Raw genomic sequence first — 19,798 nt, 5'->3', positions numbered from 1 at the left:
AAAAGTAGCCTGGTAACAGGGTTGGTTGATTATGTGATTCCTTAACTGAGTGCCACTGCATCACTGACAGGCTCTATTACCCTGGAAGTACTGTAAAGTAATCTGAAAGTAACTAATGGTTTTACTCCCCATGAATAGGTGTGTCCTAAACTAAATGTGTTGTATAAGGTCTTACTTACCTAGAAATACTGTTTGTTTTCTAAATAAGGTCTATGCTTTGGTCTGTGTACTTTAAAGCATAGGGTTGTGTTTTTATAATGTGTTTATATGATCTGTGATAGTACTTATTTCCCCCAAGATGTATCTGGGCCTTTATGTTTACAATGAATAGTGTTTCAGTGTTTCTTTGGGCCATATGTGTACTATAATTTCTTTGTACTGATTCTACAGCCCTCTCTCCCTCCTAGGATAAAAGCCTGGCTGCTCTGTCTACGCTGCCATGAACTCAGGTGGCAGAGCCTTATACTAAGAGTGGAGTTGTGTACTGTCTCAGTTGAATGGTTTTACTAAGCTCTTAGTTGGACTTCAGAAAAACTGTTCTAAGAGTATTACCACATCGGACGACACTGGGCTAATACTGCATAATTTTAGACAAGCCTTGGTTTTGTGGGGAGGCACTACAGATCTTTCACAGAATTGTTGCATGTGGGAAGACTACAGAAGACCCCCTCCAATCCCCAGGTAGGGGGGTAAAGAGCAGTATTCCTCAATAGGTAGACGCCACTCCTCTCATGTTTCCGAAATGTAGATATCTAGGGCTTCATCACGAGTTGGGCGGTAGCCCTTAAATGTGGTGTTAATGGTGTTACCATCACATTTACTTCTCCGCCCAATCTGAAGTCCGGCGTGTTTACCCCCAGCTCAGAGCTGGGTGTATACACGCCAGAAAAATGTCAATTTTCGGCTCAATTACCGCAGGTGGGATTACTGCATGGTAATGGACCCAATGGGGAGTTCCAGTTAACGCCCAACCCGTGATCCGGCGGCAATACCGATGGGCAGGTGGGTGCTAACGCAAATAAAGTTGGCCGTTATCCTGGTCGGGATACTTCCCAACTTGTGATGAGGCCCATAGTATTTTTGTATTCCAATGGGATGGATATTCCCTAGTGGATAGTAATGATTTTGTTGTGCAGGATGTTGACACTGCAGAGTGTGTAGGGAGTGGCTACCCGGTCCGCAGAATCCAAACAAATGTGAGCATATGGCACCCTCCTGGAGGGTGCAGCACTTGCAGCCAGTGTGAACTATAATGTGCTCAGGGTAACTTGACTATTTCATAGGTTTTCTAGTCCCCTGGTCCGGCTGTGCCGTCTGAGATGAAGCAAGCTCTTAAGAAGCAAGAGCAAGCAGTATTTGAGAAGAGGAAGAGAATTCTGAATCCTGGAACCTAAACCTTGACTTATAATGGCCCAGCCACAACTCCACCCACACGCTTCTACATAGAACTCAGTGAACTCCTATTCTTCAATTAAATAATGCTGAGAGATGAGTTGCTTAATGGGAAATGCAATTTAAGTGTGCTCACTCCTTTGTTAGTACATGTGTGCCTCTTGGCTGTGTTGGAAGTTGGCTGGGTCTCTAGGCTGACTCTTGCAGCGAAAGCAGATGTGATAGCGTGACCTCATGTGTGTCTTTCTCGCTTATCCAGGTCACGGTCATGGTGTTCCAGGCCATGGCACAGTACGTGATGGAGGCTCCAGACCAGAAAGACTTAGAATTGGATGTTACCATAAAACTGCCCGGGCGTTCAAAACCAGCTGTTATCAGGATCAACAAAGACAATGCCATGGTGTCAAGGACAGAAGAGGTATTCTCATGCTTATTCTGATGGCATTTCTGGGAACATCTGTTCTGCGTGACTGTTATGCTACGTTAACATGTTGCTGACTTGAAAGGTGTGTAGGTTCAAAGCCTAAGTTTAAAGGTGGTGGTGATTTAAGACCTTTCTCCGGAATGTCAACACTAACCATGATAATGTTCTTAATATGGTCTTTGTAGAGTATGGCAAGAAGCGCGCCCGCGTACGTGTGTGTACTGTTAGCATGTCCCTCGCCACTATCACTGTACAGCTCTCATCACTGAGGGTGGGGTGTGCCTGGAGAGATGGGTCCCTTAGCAGATTTCAGAGTAATGGGATTGGCTGTTTTAGAGATGTCAGTGTGTCACGATTCTATCTGGGTGCTTATGTAGGAGTTTGCAGAGATGTTAATAGGCTGTTGGAGAGATTTCTTTCCTGCCATTGGGAGTCAGAGCTGGGGTGCATTTGGAGGGAGTTATGGGGTTTTCAGTGCATGCTGGGTTATCATCAATGTACATGCGGTGATGGTGTGTGTAATAAAATGCTACTTTGAGCATCTATCTTCTGGTTTGTGCAGGGATAGTGGTAGGTTAGACTATCTGGGTGGTTTGTGATAGCACGACATCTTGGATTCACGACTGTCCTGGACACAGGCCCAAGTTCAGATCTAGCAGATAAAGGGACATGCATTGCACATGACTTGTCAATCAGTTGAATATATTCCTGAGTAGAGGATTTGGAAGGAACAGAGATTGGTTGGATTACTTGTGAACAAGGGCAATGCACCCAGCTGTTCGGTTTTGTTTTGGGGTAGATGTTACGTCCTGTACGCACAGGGCACCGGGGTGCAGGATCACCGTTGCTGGGGGCACCCATCCGACACACAGGGACAGGGAGCACGCTGTCAGCCCATAGACTTACAGGCTCTTCCATGGCCTGGGGGCACCCAGGCCAACACGGCCACTGCAGCCGGAGTTGCCCAGCAGTGTCACTGGCATGTGCTTGCAGAGTTGCCCGGCAGGGGCTCTACCAATACAGAGGGGGGAGGGAACATCAGGAACTGCTTTACCTGACAGGGGCACTGTCTGGGTAGAGGGCCCTGCAGCAGGCCCTCTGCTTGCTATGCAGCGCCAGCATCGCCCTTCAGCAATGATACACAGCAGACAGGAGTCCCTTTTATTCAGTTAGTCACATGGCCACAAACATGTGACATTAGCACGAGCCCTGGGAGGGACTCGTTCTCTGAAAGGGGAGGCCCACCACAGCAGATTAGTGCTTGGCTCATCTAGTGAACCAAGTGTTGGTGTGGCAGAATACGCAGTCATTATGGGCTCAGGGGAGGAGTGCAGATTCAATACTCTTGAGACATGTGGGGGCCTGTCCTTGCAGCCCTGGAAGGTTTTTTCTATAGTGTAACTGTACTAATGGGTGTTTGGGGTAGGAGGTGACCCTGGTTAGTAGGATCTTGCTGCAAGTGCTAAAGGCTGCCAGCCTCTAGGGTGCCTTATGATGCTAGAGTTCCTTAAGGAAGCACTTCTGGCGGGAAGCCGGGACGAGGGAATACACACATTGCTGCATTTACAGGCATCTTGAGTACCCTGGATTCATGATCAGAATAAGCAAAGTCCAGTCCTTTTGCAAGGAGTGTCCGTAAGTTGTTTGCAGGTTTAAGGTGTCATATGTGGCTATGTGTCAGAGAGGGGGAGCCTGATTAATGAGGAGAGGCACATATGTGAACAGACCCTAAACTCGATCGACGCAGTCACTCACAGATCCTATTAATGTGTTTAACTCAGTTCTTAGTGGCTATTTCAAGGATAAGGCATTGCATTTTCTTTTTCCCCCTCCTCTGTCTAAAGCTCTATACTTCTAAAGACAAACTGGTGTTTGTAAAGTTCTCGTCTGTGCAAGCACAATGTGTTAGCACCAAATAGCGCTGTGGCTCCTGCTTCTAGACACCTGTCATCTTTCGTATGCTAGGTTATTTGGTCAAACACTCACCTGGCTTGTCACCGTTCTGTTATATGCACACACTTTGAAACGCTGCTTAATCGCTTTCTGTTGGTTGGTACCTGAGCTGTCACTAGCTAGCCCTTCCTTTTCTTACATACGATTATGATGTGACGGCGATAAGAATTTAGAAAATATATAACCTGCTATTCTCTTTGCAGACGAAACTGAACCGGAATTTCGATGTGGAGGTGAAGGGCACCGGACAGGGAACTTTAACAGTAAGTGGAAAAGCTTATCAGAACAATTAAGCTATTAATCCAGTGAAGCAGCACACAATGAAAGCTTGAAAGACTGTTGGAAAGAGGGGTGATTTCCAAGAGGCCACCTTTGTAGATGGGGTGGCTCTTCTGAGGTCTTGTAGTGGGCTGAATATTACCTTCTAGGCTACGGCCTGAGGGAGGTATGAGTCACTGTACATTCTATAGTTGTATGTATTGGAATTTGTATTTGAGTTCTACAAGGCACACACCCAGCATGGAGGGAGTGGGGGGCGATGCAATATGGGAGGTGAGTGCATTTAGAGCACGCACAGGCCGGGAGCATGTGGCAGACTTCAGTGACGGGTGAGGTGTGCTGTTAGCAGCTGTATCTTTGGCTCTTTTCTGAATTGCATGATTACGGGGTCAAGTCTTGTGCCAGCTGGGAGACCACTCCAGGGCCTGGAAGGCTGGTCTTCGATGTCTTTCTTTCTCTTCGTGCCTGGCTGTCTTAGGGCATCTAGTGCTTCTTTGTCCTCCTGATATGTTGTTTCCCTTTGCAAGACAGAATTGTGTCTTGAGTGATAGTGATTCTTATGGGATACAAAACACTTCAAGGAGTGTGTTGTGGCATTGCCACCATCTAGGTGTGACAGGGCAACAGCCTGGACGATAGTGGTTTGGAAATCTGCATCAGAAAGGAAGGTTTTACTTTCCATAGCAGGGAGAGCTGGTGCCAAGCTATTCAGGCCTTCGGGCTATTGCGGCCTGAAGGAGAACTCCCAGTCAATACAAATTCCACGTGATCAGGTGTTGCTGGCTAGGTGCGGGCTAGGGGGGAGCTATCTAACTTAACATCATGTATGTGAGCCAGGATTATATCTGGGCCTGTTGGCAAGGAGGTTGAGTTTGAGTATCGGGATGGTAGGTAGTGGCCATCTAGCTTTCGATGATTGCAAGGCATTCTTTTAGTCATTGCATGATCTTGCTAGTGGAGACCTTCAGGAGTAGCCGGGCGTCATCCACGTATTGGGGAGCTTTAACTCTTTGTTGGTAAGCAGACCTCCCGAGAACACTATTTGTAGGCTGAAGGCCCTAAGGCAGAGCGGGTGGAATACAACAGAACTCCTTTGGCCTGCTGAGATCCAGAGAGTGTTCGGTAAGAATTAGTGCAGTCCAACCGGAGTGGGACTACACAAGACTTATCTCTTGGTATTAGGTAACCCACCTTTTAATGTAGGCACACACTCTAATAAACTACAGAAGAATATTCCATAGGAAGTTTGGGCGATTTACAATGATTCCTATTCTCTTTCTATAAACAGAAAATTGCTTGAGTCTTAACCCATGGCTCTGAGGCTATATCACATCTACCCTGGGAAATATGGGAGAAATTAGAGGGTTTGTTCTGGCGTCCGATACTGCCACTTCCTAATGCGGTGCCTATGTGCACCCCTAGTCAACAACTAAAGCTTCAATCGCTTGAATCTATTCTCCAATGGAAATCAGTGGCCTTATATAGGAAGTACAAGTATGAAACAAATATAGCCCCTTTTGCGATCTTTGATCCTCTTAAAAATACTCAAGATAAGTATGTAACTCAGTGGAAAGGAAAGATCGAAAGGATCCTACAACAGAAGGATATTGGTCCCAACGTTCTGCTGATAAATCCGACCAAGTCAAGCAGAAATTGCGAGACTGCGATTGGATAAGCACTCTAGAATAATGTGATCATGTTAAACTGAGTTGTGTAAGAACTGCTGAAAGGAAGGGCTTAAACTCCCTCCCAAGCTATCTACAAAAATGTCCATCACAACACTACCGTGATATGCTCCTTAGGTGCAGACTTTATAGTCTAGTCACTGGTGTAGTTTTATGGGCCCGGAAAATGGCAGGTATTAAAAACAATAAATGCTCTTTCTGTAAGTAGAATGACATGGTGGAGACGCTATGTCATTGGGTGACGGTATGTAGCTCATTAAAAGAAATCAGAGAATTTTATCTAGCTGACTATGCCATGGGTGAACGCACCCTAAGTCCAAATGATTGGTGGGAATGGGTTATTATGGGATAAAAGATTAGTTTAACTATTGCAGTACTGACATTTATTGAAAGAGTCCTGAAGATGAGCAGTGAATAGAATTAAAAGATGTAGGTGCTCTGATGTTATGTTTTAAAAAAAGATGAAAGTAAATTGAGGTTTTAATTTTCCTCTTTTCATTTTAAATGTGATGTAGTAATATTTAGGGTAAAAATAAAATAAAAAGAAATAAAAGATAGACCCGTACTATACAAGTTGCTAGTGTGACTGAGCAGCCAGGCTTATCTTAACAGGGGTAACGTGAGCTGTAGAGCTGTACGATGAAACCAGTAAATACAAGTATCCAATTAAACACTTACACACTTGAGTTATATACTAAATATGTATTTATTTATACACACAGATATTTAAAGCATTCTTTACAAAGCAGTAATTAGCTGTAACATTAATCCCAAGGTAGGATTCAATTCAAACAGTGAACAATAAAGCAGGGGAGTCATTCACATGCTACACACATGTTCCAGCACGCGGAGGTGACGTCGTTTGAGGTCAGTATGGCATTTATATAGTATCACCTTTACAATATTGAGTTTTCAAGGAAGGAGAGGTTAGGGTTAGATCAGAACAGACTGATCAGGTTATAAGAATAGTTAGATTCTCCCAAAGGGGCGCAGGCAGTCTCTTATCCCAGCATTAAAGTGTTCCACATTTAAACCCTGTAAGGGAACAAACACTGCCAAAGCCAATAGGTTCAGAAGAAAGCCTTTAGGGAGTCAGGACAGCCAAAGTCAATGGACAAAGTCAAAGTTCTGATGATCTCCTTCTTAGAAAAATGTTCTTAAATAGTTAGTGTTCAAAAGAGAAATCACAGCAACTCAAGAGGAGTCACTTTTAGGAAGCACAAGCTGAAAGGCAAATGCAGGTAAGTTGAGGTCCACTTAGTGTAGGGTTAAATCAGGTATTGGCCAATTTGACCGAATATTTTTTACCATATGGCCCATTTGACCGAATTTAGGCTGTACGAAATGAGGTACGGAGGTTGCGGGGGTGTTCCCCGCTCCCCTTGCTCACTTTAATGTGAATGGGAGTTGCGGGGGTGTCCCCCGCAGCCGTGACTTTGTAAGCTGGGGGCTTTAAAAAAAACAACATAAAAACAGAGTAAGTGACACTGCGGCGTGAGTTCTGACCCGCGTTGCAGGGACGGAACTAACGCTGCAGTGTCAGATGGAAAACGACGGTGAAAGGTAAGTGGGGGCGATGTATTGGGGAGGAAGAGGGGATGGATTGGTATGATTTTGCCTGTGCCAAAATTGGGTTTGCAGTGAAATTGACTGGTCAATTCCGCCGTGAACAATTATGCCACAGTCAAATCATACCAATCGTTAAATCGCTCTCCAAAGGATAGGAAGTGCCCGAAATGGAAAAAGGATAAAATAATCCAACCCTCACAGTACCTTGAAAATGAAGAAAATGTTCCAGTGGGTTGCCTTCATGATGCAATGCAGTAGACCCTCATTCCTGGCCCTTGGTCGTGGTGACAAAAAGGGATGTCGTCTAGTGCACTCCTGCGGCAGCACTCAAGAGAGGAACTCAGCAGCAATGGATGTCCGTCAGTTCTGCGGCTCTTTGTGGTTTTGGCACCTTTTTCTCAGCACCAATGAAGAATGAAAAGTTTGTGTTAGGATTTCTTGAACCCTCGGTCCTAGACTCTGGTGGGCGCAGATTTCTTTCTTCTTTAGGGTCCTCTGGATGCCCACGAAGATCTGGCCGGATTCGGACTTCGGAAGACAATGCACTCACAAGTGGTTGAGATACCCCTGGTATTGGGCTTCTGCAGCCGTGGAAAGTCGCAGCGAGTCGGGAATTGCACCAAAATAGAGTTCATCTTGAGGCTAGTTGGTCCCAGCAGCCTAAGGGAGGAAGTCATCCTTTACGGGTCTTCCCTGACAATTCGAAAATGCCCTGCACAGCTGCAGGGCTTCACCAGGCACTTCGAGGTCCAGGAGGGTGCTGCTGGCATCTTCTCTCGTCTTCTGCTTCAGATGTTGTTCTCTAGTGGTGGACTCTGTAGGCTCACTGTAGAGGAGTCCATCCGCCCAGTAGAGTCTATGCTCCCTGGCTCCTTCCCTTCCAGCTGGGAAGCTGTCTGTTGTGTCAAACCTTCTAGAGAGGGACAGAAGACAGGGTCCATTTTGGGAAAATGGGCACCCTTGTGTGCAGCACTGCAGCGGAGGTAGCAGCCTGAAGATACATGTCACTAGGTAGTAAACAAGAAACCACTGCCACCAGCCATTCAAGTGAGTTAATGTAACAACATATTACATGAGGAATGGGTTAAAGGAATTACTATGTAACCCCCAGCACTCCACATAGGGTGGTGTGTGCTGGACCCATAATGTAAAGGTAAGTAAGAAAGGGGTCATCTTACTATTCTTGGAACAGTAGTTCACCCAAGAAAATGAAGTTAAACATTAGGAGAAGTCCAAGGGACTTCTCAGTGGCACTGCACAAAAGGTGCTGTGTGTCACAATGCAAAAGCAGATGCCTATGGAGTTTACCAGACTCCATAAAACAGCAATCAAAGTCAGGCAAACACATGAGGGTGAGAAAAAAGTCCCACTCAGGAGTAAAAATGAAAAAGCCCTGATCCAGAAAAAGAACTGGGGGTCTCTAAGGTTAAAGGGAATTGGCACAGAAATGAAAATTCCCCCTAACACGAAGTGACCCATTGTAGGGGAGTCAGATTGAAGCCCAAGTGTTGGGAGACAGTCAAGTATTGTTTGGAATTCCACAGTGTCGAAGGCTGCAAGAGATGGAGGAGGACTGGGCACTTAGCTAATGAAGACCTAGAGTGCGTCATCCACTACTCGGATCATTGCTCTTTCAGTGTTGCATCATGGCCTGTAACCTGAGGTTATGCTGGCTAATGATTAGGCCCTGTAGTTGGACAGTTACCTGTCCTAGAGGTCAAAGGTGCGCGTTGGCTTGAGATAGACCTTGAGAGAGTGAGGAGTGGACTGTGCTGTGAAGAGCTGTCAGGCTTCCTTGGCTTTCATGATGGGCAATGGGAGCTGTCTTATCCTTCCCATTGGATGGCTGAGTGAAGCAGTAGCTGATGGGATGAACATGGAATCTTTCTACAACTGCTTTTAAGTGCTGGAGGAAGACTGGGAAATGTATCTTTCAAAATGCTCTAATTTTGGACTCTTACCAGGAAACAGCAGGAAAGTCCTGTCTACCGGTATTTCCTTTTGCAGTTGTTTTTTGTGGTATTGGATGCATGTAGGAATAACTGTAAGACGTGTACTAGCGCTTCTGTGGTCTGTGCGTATTTAGTGAGTCTGTCCTCATCTTGTGAGGCCTGTCTGGAGTGTGTATGTTCCCCCTGTGTTTTCAGTTTTTTGTAGCTGTTTTCCTGAAAATAAAAAAATGTGACTTGAAGGCCCACCCTTACAATAGAAAAAACAAAACTACAAGTTTCTGCATGCAATTGGAAGCAAAAACCAGGACATGACTTCCTCTCTTACAGCAGAAGGTCAGGTCGGGAATCACTCGTGCAGATCCAGGCACGCACAGTGGAATTTAGTAGTTTCAAAACTGTCTGCCAGCCCCCTAGCAATACCCGCTGCCTATAACACTCTGTATCGCCTCTTGCAGGTCCTTCGAAGAACACCCTTAACCATCTATCCTTGTAACTGTATTAATTTTCTGCACTGATAATCTGTACTCTAATGTATCTCCATCGGTATCACAACATGTTAGCTCTTTGTAACTAAGTCGTTTTCAAGTATGTAACAGCGCCAGGATGCTTTATAAATGCAAATAAAAAATAAAAGAAATAAACCCTCTTACTGTGTCCCCTTGCTGTATAGCAGGTTCTTTTGTCACAGCTTGCTTTGCGCTTGATAAACACACACCAGCACACGATACACACAGTGAGCATACGCAACACACACACAGAGCCCAAACATCATCCAATAGATCTATAAAGGGAAACACTGCTGGTAAATGATGATATGCCATGAGATGGGAGGTGGCAACAGTAGGAAAGAGTGCAGCAGGTCCAAATAGTGTGAGCTTGTGTGGCTGCTGTGAACAGTGGAGCAGAATATAGCACAAATGACTATACTAGGCATTTACTGGAAGCTCTCTGGACCCATCGGAGTCTATCACGGCAACATATACTAATATTGGAATGCTCAGGCTGGGCAGCCACTCAAGGTCTCTTGTGAAGCATTATTTCTCAAGCGTAAGGCCCCAGGGCAATGGGTCGCATAATTAGGTTTATCAGTATATGTCGATTTTCAAGCTTTCAGGTTTGTAGAGGACCCACTATATCCATCCCCATCTGGGAAAAAGGGATATCTATAATTAGTAAATGTGGTAAGGGAATTTGAGGAAGTATCTGAGTACTAGTTTTCTGGCATAATGCACACGTACTGATAACATTCTTTATTTCAGCGTAAATTCCTGGCCAATAAAATCGGTTCACAATTTGTGCTTGAGTTTTTGTGGTTCCCAAATGTCCTCCAGTTACATGAGAGTGGGTTATCTCTAGAACAATATTCCTATGGCTTTTTGGTACCATAATGTGTGACCGAGGAACACCTTCTAGACCAATATCTCCCCTATATAATAATCCAGACTTTAGAAAAAAGATGGTCCCGTCTTGTCCCTACCTTTCTCTTCTGATACTACCTGACGGAAGGGTTCTGCTGGCAAGGGAACATTTCTTTGAGCAAAAGCAAAGTTGGGAACAATGTCAGTCTGTTGTTCAACAATAGGAAAAGGTTTTATTACTGGGTCGACAGAGAATCTATATCTGCTTCCCCAAAACCCTGAGTCCCTCTCGGTTTTATTGCTGTTCTTAATTTCTTGAGGTTTTGGAAACATAGCTTTCTCTAATATCCCTTGAGCTATTCTTTCTCCTGCTTTAATTTGATTGGGATTTTTCCCGTTAGTTTGCATCAGCACTTTGATACCCCCCTATAATCAAGGTCCATTACCCCCACCAGTATGTCAAAGCCATAGCGCCAGGCTAGGCCTGACTTAGAGGAGAGTCTGATGTAAATACCAGGGAGGGTGGGGATCCAAACACGAACCAAGTCTGTGGATATCAATGCTCTGTCTCCAGGTTGTATTAACACACCTCTACTACTATAGATCTCAAACCCTATAGACTGTTCACTAGCAATGGTGGGATCAGAGGCTCTTTTACTAAGCACCTCAAATTTGTGGAGCCCCCAATTTTTGTCAACTGAGTCTGATCCCACTCATGACAACATATATGAGGGGTCAGAAATGTGAGACGGAGAGAAGGTACAGTTCTCTCACAAAGTGCCATTTTATTCAACATAAAAGCATAAGACAAACGCCTCACTTGCCCTAACCTAACCAGAGGGTACCTGCCTAAAAAACTAGGGCTAAAGAAAAATGACCTCGTGTCCAAAAAGCATCTACCCTCACACTTCAAATATACAACAGAATCACACAAGGTTAGTGTGTCAGTCTTTAATTCCACAAAATAATTTACCAGTTCAATCAAAAAGATTGTGATAAGGACTCCTTGGGAACAGGGTTGATTTCCCTTCCCCTGGATCAATTCAGGAATCTCCATGGCAAAGTTCACGTTCAAGAAAGTTCTATGCAAATGTGAAGTTCCACTCAGCGTAGCATATAAGGTCTTTTCCATTCAATATCCTTTAACTTGGCAAAGTGAATAAGCCTCTTCCAACTGCTTGCCAAATGATTGTTCATAAATCAAAGCAACTTTAATTTTCCTTGATTTCCTGCTTGGCAAAACAAGAATCTTTCTTTCAAACCACAAATTCATAAATCAGTGCCAATGAGCTCTTCTAAAAAACCAAACAATTGTTAACACATCTTATGGCTTTTTCCAAAAGAAACACTTTAGTCAGGATGGTGTAATAACCACTTTCTGCAATGACTTCTTCAAAGAAAGCACTTTCTGAAATAACTTCTCCAAAGTAAACACTTTCTGAAATGTAGCAGTCCATCAAGCAAGGTGATGTAATTAACACTTCTTCTTCCACCGCACTTTTTACCACAATCACAGAACTTTCAATCATCTGCTTCTTTCCTGGTCCACTCGCCTGCCAGAACTAACTACAAATTGCCCCTTTGCTGGTTTACTCGGCTGCCAGAATAAACTCCTACTACTACAATTGTACTTTGTGGTAATGCCTTTTCACAAAACGCTCTATCCCAGAATCATACATGAAGAGATTGGAACCAACAACTGCTTCTCTTTAGGTTCTCTTAACTTTCTACAGAGTGTGTTACATCTCTTCCCAAAGTGGTGTCCCTTGAAAGGATAATTGATCTCTTGCCTTTTGGTTGTAGGCAATGCAGGTTACGGTTCTCTGCCCCTTGGTCTCTCATGCAAGGAGGGCTTTTCTCCTGCAGCCTTTGTTTCCTGGATATGCAACCTCTTGGCTGCTGGCAACGCGAGTTACAATTGTCTCCAATAGGCATCCCTTTTTAGGTTTGGAGAGATGCGCCCAGTTTGCCTAAAGCTCATTCTTCTTTGGCTTTGGTAATGTGGGTTACAGTGGTCCCCTAATTGGTATCCCTTATTAGGAGAGTTGTGCCCAGTTTGCATCAGTTCTTCATTCGGTGTTCAAAATAGTTAATTTCACCTAGCGGTGTCACCTGTTTCAGGCCAACTCACTATTATGCCTTGGTGTCTCCTTCTGATTCGCTGGTGATTCCGCGGTTTTCTGCTGGGCCTTCTCTTCTTCTGCAAGCTCCGCCATGACTGCTGCTGCATGCGCAGTCCCTCAATGGAGCTCTGTGTGATCTCTGGTGCATCTCCCGTACCAGAGCAGTTCACAACATGTCAGGAGCTTCTCTCCCACACAGTGCGGCTTGCTTCAGAACTGCTTCCTGCTGCGCATTCTCTGCATGGCCATGGTTCCCCAGCATCTACTGCGTCTTCCACACAGTGTCCTGCTGCCTCCATGGCTACACATCAGCTTCCTCTTGTCCTTGCACCTGATTTCCATTTATTCCTTTAAAGATCCCGCTCAGGTGCTTTCATTCCCAAAAGCTAGACCGCTCATGATCTTTCATCAAGTCCAAGTCCCTCTTCCTCGTCCCAGTACTATGGGCATTATGGGACTTGGAACTGACTATTTACAGTAAGAAATTAAGGCTTTAGGGCTATTAGGAAAATCACTTAGAGAGGTCTCCCACTCCCCTTGGCATGAGTCCCCTCCCAAGTGATCCTCCCGCTTAATACCACCCCCAGGGTCAGGATTAGGTAAGGCAGCCTTTCCCTGGACATTTGAGAGGAGCCCATGGCTGTATCTTAGGGGGGATATCACTAGATTACTCACAGTGGCCATGATGATTCAGGGGAGGTCCGTGTACTAATGTAGAGATTATTCCTGACCCGCTGCAGTGGGTGGACATGCTGAATTCATTTGCCCTATTTCAGGGGTTGAACATGAGAATCCAGAGGGGGTTCTGTTTTATTATTATTTTGTTGTTTTTGTTTATTGTGATCCAGCCATGAATTTGGCTTTTCACATTGCTTTATATTACATGAAAACAATACAGAATGCACAATTACGATAGTCAATCAAGAAAAACACATTGTACATTTCCAATAGCAAACAAGAATGCATTCACCAAATGTTTACCAGCTCAAGTTCCTGCAGCACTTCCAGTACTTCTAAAGTGAGGTATAATTCATGTCCAGCTATAATTTGGTCCCAAAATGTTTCAGAGGATAGCCATTCTAGCCTATCAACAAATCAACCAAAAATCATGCGTCTCCGCTCCCAGGACCCTCTGCATTCGATCATTGTGTGCTTTAGGGACTGCTGCACGACCTCTTTACATAGGGAACAAGTGTTATTTTCCTGCAAAGTTTTGTTTCGTACTGATAAAATCTCCCCCGTAGGCAACAAATTCAATTGGAATCTTAAGAATTCATGCCTCCATCTTAAATTCCGGAAGCACCTATCATAAAGAGAGAGAGATTTGGCAAGTACTAATTGGCGCATTGTACTAATTGTGAAAATCCAATCCATCCTTGGCAGAATTCTGACTCCTTCTGGATTTCCAACCAGATCTTTCTCCCCATGTTCACAATCTTGCAAAATTCCCCTCTCATTTGTATTAAGAACGGGCTTATCCCTTTTTCCAGTTGACACCTGATCTCCTCATACAAATATATATGCCTATATAGAGAGACTACCTTCCAATCTAAATGATGCTGCATAGACTGCAAGCCCAACTCGTATCACAGACTTGCCATGGGAAGATTCTGTGGAAAACTCAAAGCCCCTCTGCAAATGTTCCCTCCTATCCTTGTCCAATTCATTGTCCAGGTAACGACTTTGTGTCCATTCCATAGAGCAATGAAGGTAGGATCTGGCTTTTATCGAATTTTACCAACGGGACTAATGAAAATGTACAATAAGTACTGGAGAGTTTTTTCATTTGACTAATCAACAGAACCAATTTGTCACTTAACTCTTACTCCAAATGCGTTCTAGTTGGATGTGAGTGTAATTTGGAGCCTAAATATGTGACGTCTTTCACTACTGAGACAACTTGGTCAGTCAAAGTCCACCTGAAATTCAGGGGATGCTTAAGCAGCTTCTTAAAGATCACTATGTTCGACTTTGCAGGATTTATTAGAATATTGTTTTTTCCGGCATGGTCTTCTAGGGCGGACAAAAGGCATTGAAGGCCTATCGGGGTATAATCTGAAAGGACTATATCGTTTGCATTGGCGATCCAATTGATAGACAAAGATCCTTTCTTAGGGCTGCGCAACGTGTGATGTTTGAGTGTTTCTGCTAGGTCTGCTAGATACACATTAAAGAGGCAGGGGGCAAGAATGCACCCCTGCCTCATGCCCCTCCCTGTCAGCACTGGATCTGTCGATTGACCATGCACGTCCAGCCTCACTTGCAAACGAGAATTCTTGTGTAAGGTCACAATTATAGATAACAGAGATTTAGGGATTCCCCAATATTCCAACTTTGACCACAAGTGCTCTCTGTTTACCATGCCGAAGGCTCTAGAGAGATCTATCCAGGCACTGCATGATATTGGCCTCTACTTCACCCAAGACTTCTCGCTTACTATGCTCATCACCAAGTCATTCAAATACAAAGAAAGACCTCCTTCTAAAGCTGATCTGATGTTTCGTTAATATCTTTGTATCAACTGCCCAAATTTCCTACTCCTCAACACAGCCCCTGCAAACATTTTGCTGTCTGCATCCAAAAGGGCCATCGGGCGGTAATGTGCTGAGTCCGCCCGATCGCCCTTTTTATAAATTGGGATGACTATAGCAGACCTCCATGATTCTGGGAGGATCTTACTTTTCAAGACCTCATTAAAAAGAACTAACAAGACCTTAGCACAGGGTTCAACGTTTGTCTTGAGTATTTGTTCAGTGAGACCATTTGGACCAGCTGCTCGAGAATCAGACGGCTGCATGATTAGCTCTGATATATTGTCCTGTGACAAGGACAACCTCCACTCTATGTTCTGATTTAGATAGAATTTCTGTGTTAAGGGATTCTTGAACTGGGCTGTGAAGTAGTTGCACCAGGTTGCCTCAGCTACAGGATTACTTTGGAGGCAACTTTGAGGAACGTAAAAATTATTAATGAGACCAGAAGTTACAGGAATTTGTATTCCCCAAAACTCGTAACATCCACTCCCCATCTCTCTGATGGCTAAGATACCTATATGATCGAGACCAGTTTCTATAACCATTACGCAGTTCTTTTAATTTCAACTGGCATTACAAGGTTGATTTAATTTTATATTTTAGGGTCCGAATTGAGTTCCTAAGATCTCTCTTTCTAAGCCATGTTTTTTTGTTGAAGGAATGTTTATGTGATGGACACTTAACTGAATTACTAGGGTCAGGAGGATCTAAATCCCTTAGGAATTCAGTCGAATTTAACGGATCACACAGTGTCAATAGTTCTGATTCAGTTAATGTATCCATAACTTTATCTAGGTTAGTGTCTAAAGTTGATCCACCTCTTTTAAATTTAAGAATTATGTTCTTTCCTCAATTTACTCTCAAGTTTTATTAATTTCAACATCAAACAAAGTTTACTTTCGATTTTTTTTAAAAACATAAAAGCAATCAAATATTCAATTGACAATAATACATAAATAATCCCTAAAATATGGGCATTAAAAGCATACAAAAAATAAACAATTACATCAAATCCACATATGAACAAATACAAACACAGCACGTCACACAGAAGACGCCAGCATCTCGACCAACCCACTGCACATCAGGCTTCAGGTCAGCAAAATGGAGACTGGAAAGAAGATGGAGTGGGGCTGGTGAGATAAGAAGGGAGTCTCAGGGTATTGCAGGGAAAGAGGGCACTGGTGCAGTGCTGCGGGACAGCACTGAGATAGGTGGGTGCAGAGAGGGTGGACAATGGGAAAGGGGGAAGTGAAAGAGCAAGCTTGTGGGGGGCGGCCTTTACCAAGCGGCCTTGCGCAACCTCTCTCTTTCACAAGTGATATTTGACCTAAATCTGCTAAAACATCACCTAGTGCTTTGTGGCCAGTAAACTGAGGGGGATGGGGGCAGGGGGGCTTGAGTTTAATGGAAAATGATCATTCCAAAAAAAAATGTCACATTTTACTGGTTTTGACGGATCACTAGATGGTAGGCCAAGAAACTAAACTCTGTTAATTCAACACTGTGTTTTCTTTCTTTATGTTCAAGTTAAGGACAGAATGGTCCCAAATGTTAGTGCTGTAAATCACCGGGATTTGTAAACCTCCATGGCTTGAGAATTTGCCTGACCACCGAAACACTTTAGAAAAGCAACAACTGCCTCCCTATTTCTGGCAGTATAGCACTTTTATCCCACAAATACCACAGAGTACTTTTGTTTTGTAAACAAGCCCCCAGGTAGTAAAATACGAGGCTAGGCATTCCGCTAGTTTCTTGTTTAGGTACCAATGGGAACAATAAGATTTCAAGGCGCTGTGTGGATTGCACGCTATGACTTTAGATTTTTGTGTAAATAGCAAGGCCTTTAACTTAGCATGAAACAGAAAATTAAGAGTGCATTATCTGCAGATAAAGGTACTCACAGTTTCTAGTTACATAGACCTGTGCGTCTGCATCAAAGTTCGTGACCAGGTAATTTCATTGATCAAAAAAGAGGGCCAAGGACTCATCCATGTCCTACACCCCTTAGATATTTGGAACGGTCGTGTACTTTCACCTCCTATCCCCAATGCAGAGTGGTATAATTATATATTGATCTAGAGAACTTTCCTTCCTCACTTTGGGCTTTCGAAATGGAGATCCAGGGGGGACTTCATGAACCAAGGGATTCGCTTATTTTGATATCAAGATGGTTCTTGACCTACTGTCGGGGTGGGCATGATGATCCAGGGTCTTCTCTTGTATAGCTAGAGATAAGGATTTGGCCTGGCAAGGGGTGGGCATGATGATTCTATGCTTTTTGGTGCATTGACATAGGGGCAGGGGGTTAGACCGATGTATCTGTTTAAAGGATTCTACTTTCTGGAACTTGATAAATGTGGTACAAACATCCCGCTTCTGCTTTGCTGTTGTTGTAGGTTGTCACGGTTTACAATGCCCTGCTATCAGACAAGGACACCGCCTGCAAGAATTTCGACTTGAGCGTGACTGTTAAAATTGACAATTTTGGTAAGACACAGCCTGTTGAGCTTTCTTTTGTAACTGCTGGTTATCTGACTACCCAAACAGCAGGGACTGCAGTCCTGCTGTAGATATTCTTTAGGCCTGAGCTACATTGGCAAACGTTTCACAGTTTAGGGTATATTTGATGAATGGGATCTGTTGGGTTGATGGGAACTACTTGAAGCTCTTTTATTGAGGGACCAACTGTCCGCAAAGAATGTTGTTGAGCTGGCCTGGGTGATCAAACAGCACAATCTCCAGTTCCAGATGTGCTCAGATGACATCCATATCCATCTATGTTTGGAAAGATGACTAGGGAGGCAAGACAACATCCCAAAATGCCTTGACCACATCTACTGCTGGAGGAAGAACACTGTCTGCCTTAATGACATCAACACTTGAGATTGTGGTGCTAGGAGGCCTTGAGGTCAAAGCTACCCCACTCGTAGAGCCCACATCATTAGATCCAGCCCACACCCTGACTCAACCTGTAATGGAAGCACATTCACACTGCCACATATGCCCCTCCATCAGGTCACAAATGTATGCAGTGATTATGGACGCCAGCCTTCAGTTACCCAGGATCTGCAAGGTCTTTCCAGTTCTACAAGTCAACCTCCAATTAACATTTCTGAGAATCCTGGTCACAATTTGTGTGGTCTATAGCAATGCAATATACACAGACACTCCACAAAGAGCTTTTGAGACTCATCCAGGCAACCAGATTAGCCCTGAACATGACAAAATATGAACCCATGACACATTCATTTTTAGCACTCATGTGGCTTTCAGCTGAGTCCTGGAACAAACTTAAAGAGCCTTGCATCATGTGTAAGGCCTACAAGATGAAGAGAAGGTAGGCGAGAAGAGGGGCTCTGAGAAGGAGCACAGTTCGGCTTGATTAGCCGCTACATGCTTGTTACGATTTTGAATCAGGTAAAGGCTGTAGTACGGTTGAGAGGGAAGGTCGGCATCAATCACAAAGAAAGAGGAATTATTCCGTAAGGGAGGGGCTTATGAGGCTTGGAGGAGCAGGTCTACGGTGGCCTCAGAAGGACATTTTTCAGTTGGAACTACAGAACTCAGTTAACGTGGATACCATTGTTCTTTTTTCGTAGTTTGCAAAGTTTTCAATTTGTTTGCTGCTGTGATTGCAAGTAAAGGAAGTTGAAGTGAATCATAGTGGGGTGTAGCCTGGAGGTCTATCACAGTAGCACACAACCTAGAATTAAAGTCACGTTCATACAGCGAGGGTATAAACTAGGAGTAGAACCATAGTGGGGTGTAGCCTGAAGATCAATCACAGTAGCACACTAACTAGAAGTAAAGTCACTTTCATACAGCGAGGGTATAAGCTAGGAGTAGAATCATAGCGGGACATAGCTTGGAGGTCCACCACAGTAGCGTACAACCTAGTAGTAAAGTCACTTTCATACAGCAAGGGTATAAGATAGGAGTAGAATCATAGAAGGGCGTAGCCTGGAGGCCAATCACAGTAGCACACAACCTAGAGATAAAGTCACTTTCATACAGCGAGGGTATAAGCTAGGAGTAGAACCATAGTGGGGCATAGCCTGATGATCAATCACAGTATCACACAACCTAGAGGTAAAGTCACTTTGATATAGTGGGGTATAAGCTAGGAGTAGAACCATAGTGGGGCATAGCCTGGACGTCCATCAGAATACCATACAACCTAGAAGGTCACTTTCATACAATGGGGGTATAAAGGAGTAGAATCATAGTGGGGTATAGCCTGGAGGTCCATCAAAATAGCACACAAAGTAGAAGTAAAGTCACTTTGATACAGTGGGGGCAAAAGCTAGGAGTAGAATCATAGTAGGACATACTCTGGATGTCCATCAGAATACCACACAACCTAGAAGGTCACTTTCATACAGTGGGGGTATAAGCTAGGAGTAGAATCATAGTAGGACATACTCTGGACGTTCATCAGAATACCACACAACCTAGAAGGTCACTTTCATACAGTGGGGGTATAAGTTAGGAGTAGAATCATAGTGGGGCGTAGCCTGATGATCAAT

General features: G+C 44.1%; 1 protein-coding gene across 1 annotated transcript in view; it reads left to right on the top strand.

Annotated features, from left to right (window-relative positions):
* C3 (complement C3) overlaps nucleotides 1-19,798 on the top strand; it is a 403,449-nt gene that overhangs the window by 317,311 nt on the left and 66,340 nt on the right. Inside the window, exons 30-32 of the mRNA XM_069604331.1 lie at nucleotides 1,652-1,810; nucleotides 3,973-4,032; nucleotides 17,669-17,759. Coding sequence (XP_069460432.1) covers nucleotides 1,652-1,810; nucleotides 3,973-4,032; nucleotides 17,669-17,759 — 310 coding nt within the window. The remainder of the gene's footprint in view (nucleotides 1-1,651; nucleotides 1,811-3,972; nucleotides 4,033-17,668; nucleotides 17,760-19,798) is intronic.

This window comes from Ambystoma mexicanum, chromosome 3q, assembly GCF_040938575.1.
Source record: "Ambystoma mexicanum isolate Mex_15411 chromosome 3q, UKY_AmexF1_1, whole genome shotgun sequence".
Lineage (NCBI taxonomy): Eukaryota > Metazoa > Chordata > Amphibia > Caudata > Ambystomatidae > Ambystoma > Ambystoma mexicanum.
Note: the sequence above shows the minus strand (reverse complement) of the source record. Positions and strands in the feature narration are given on the sequence as shown.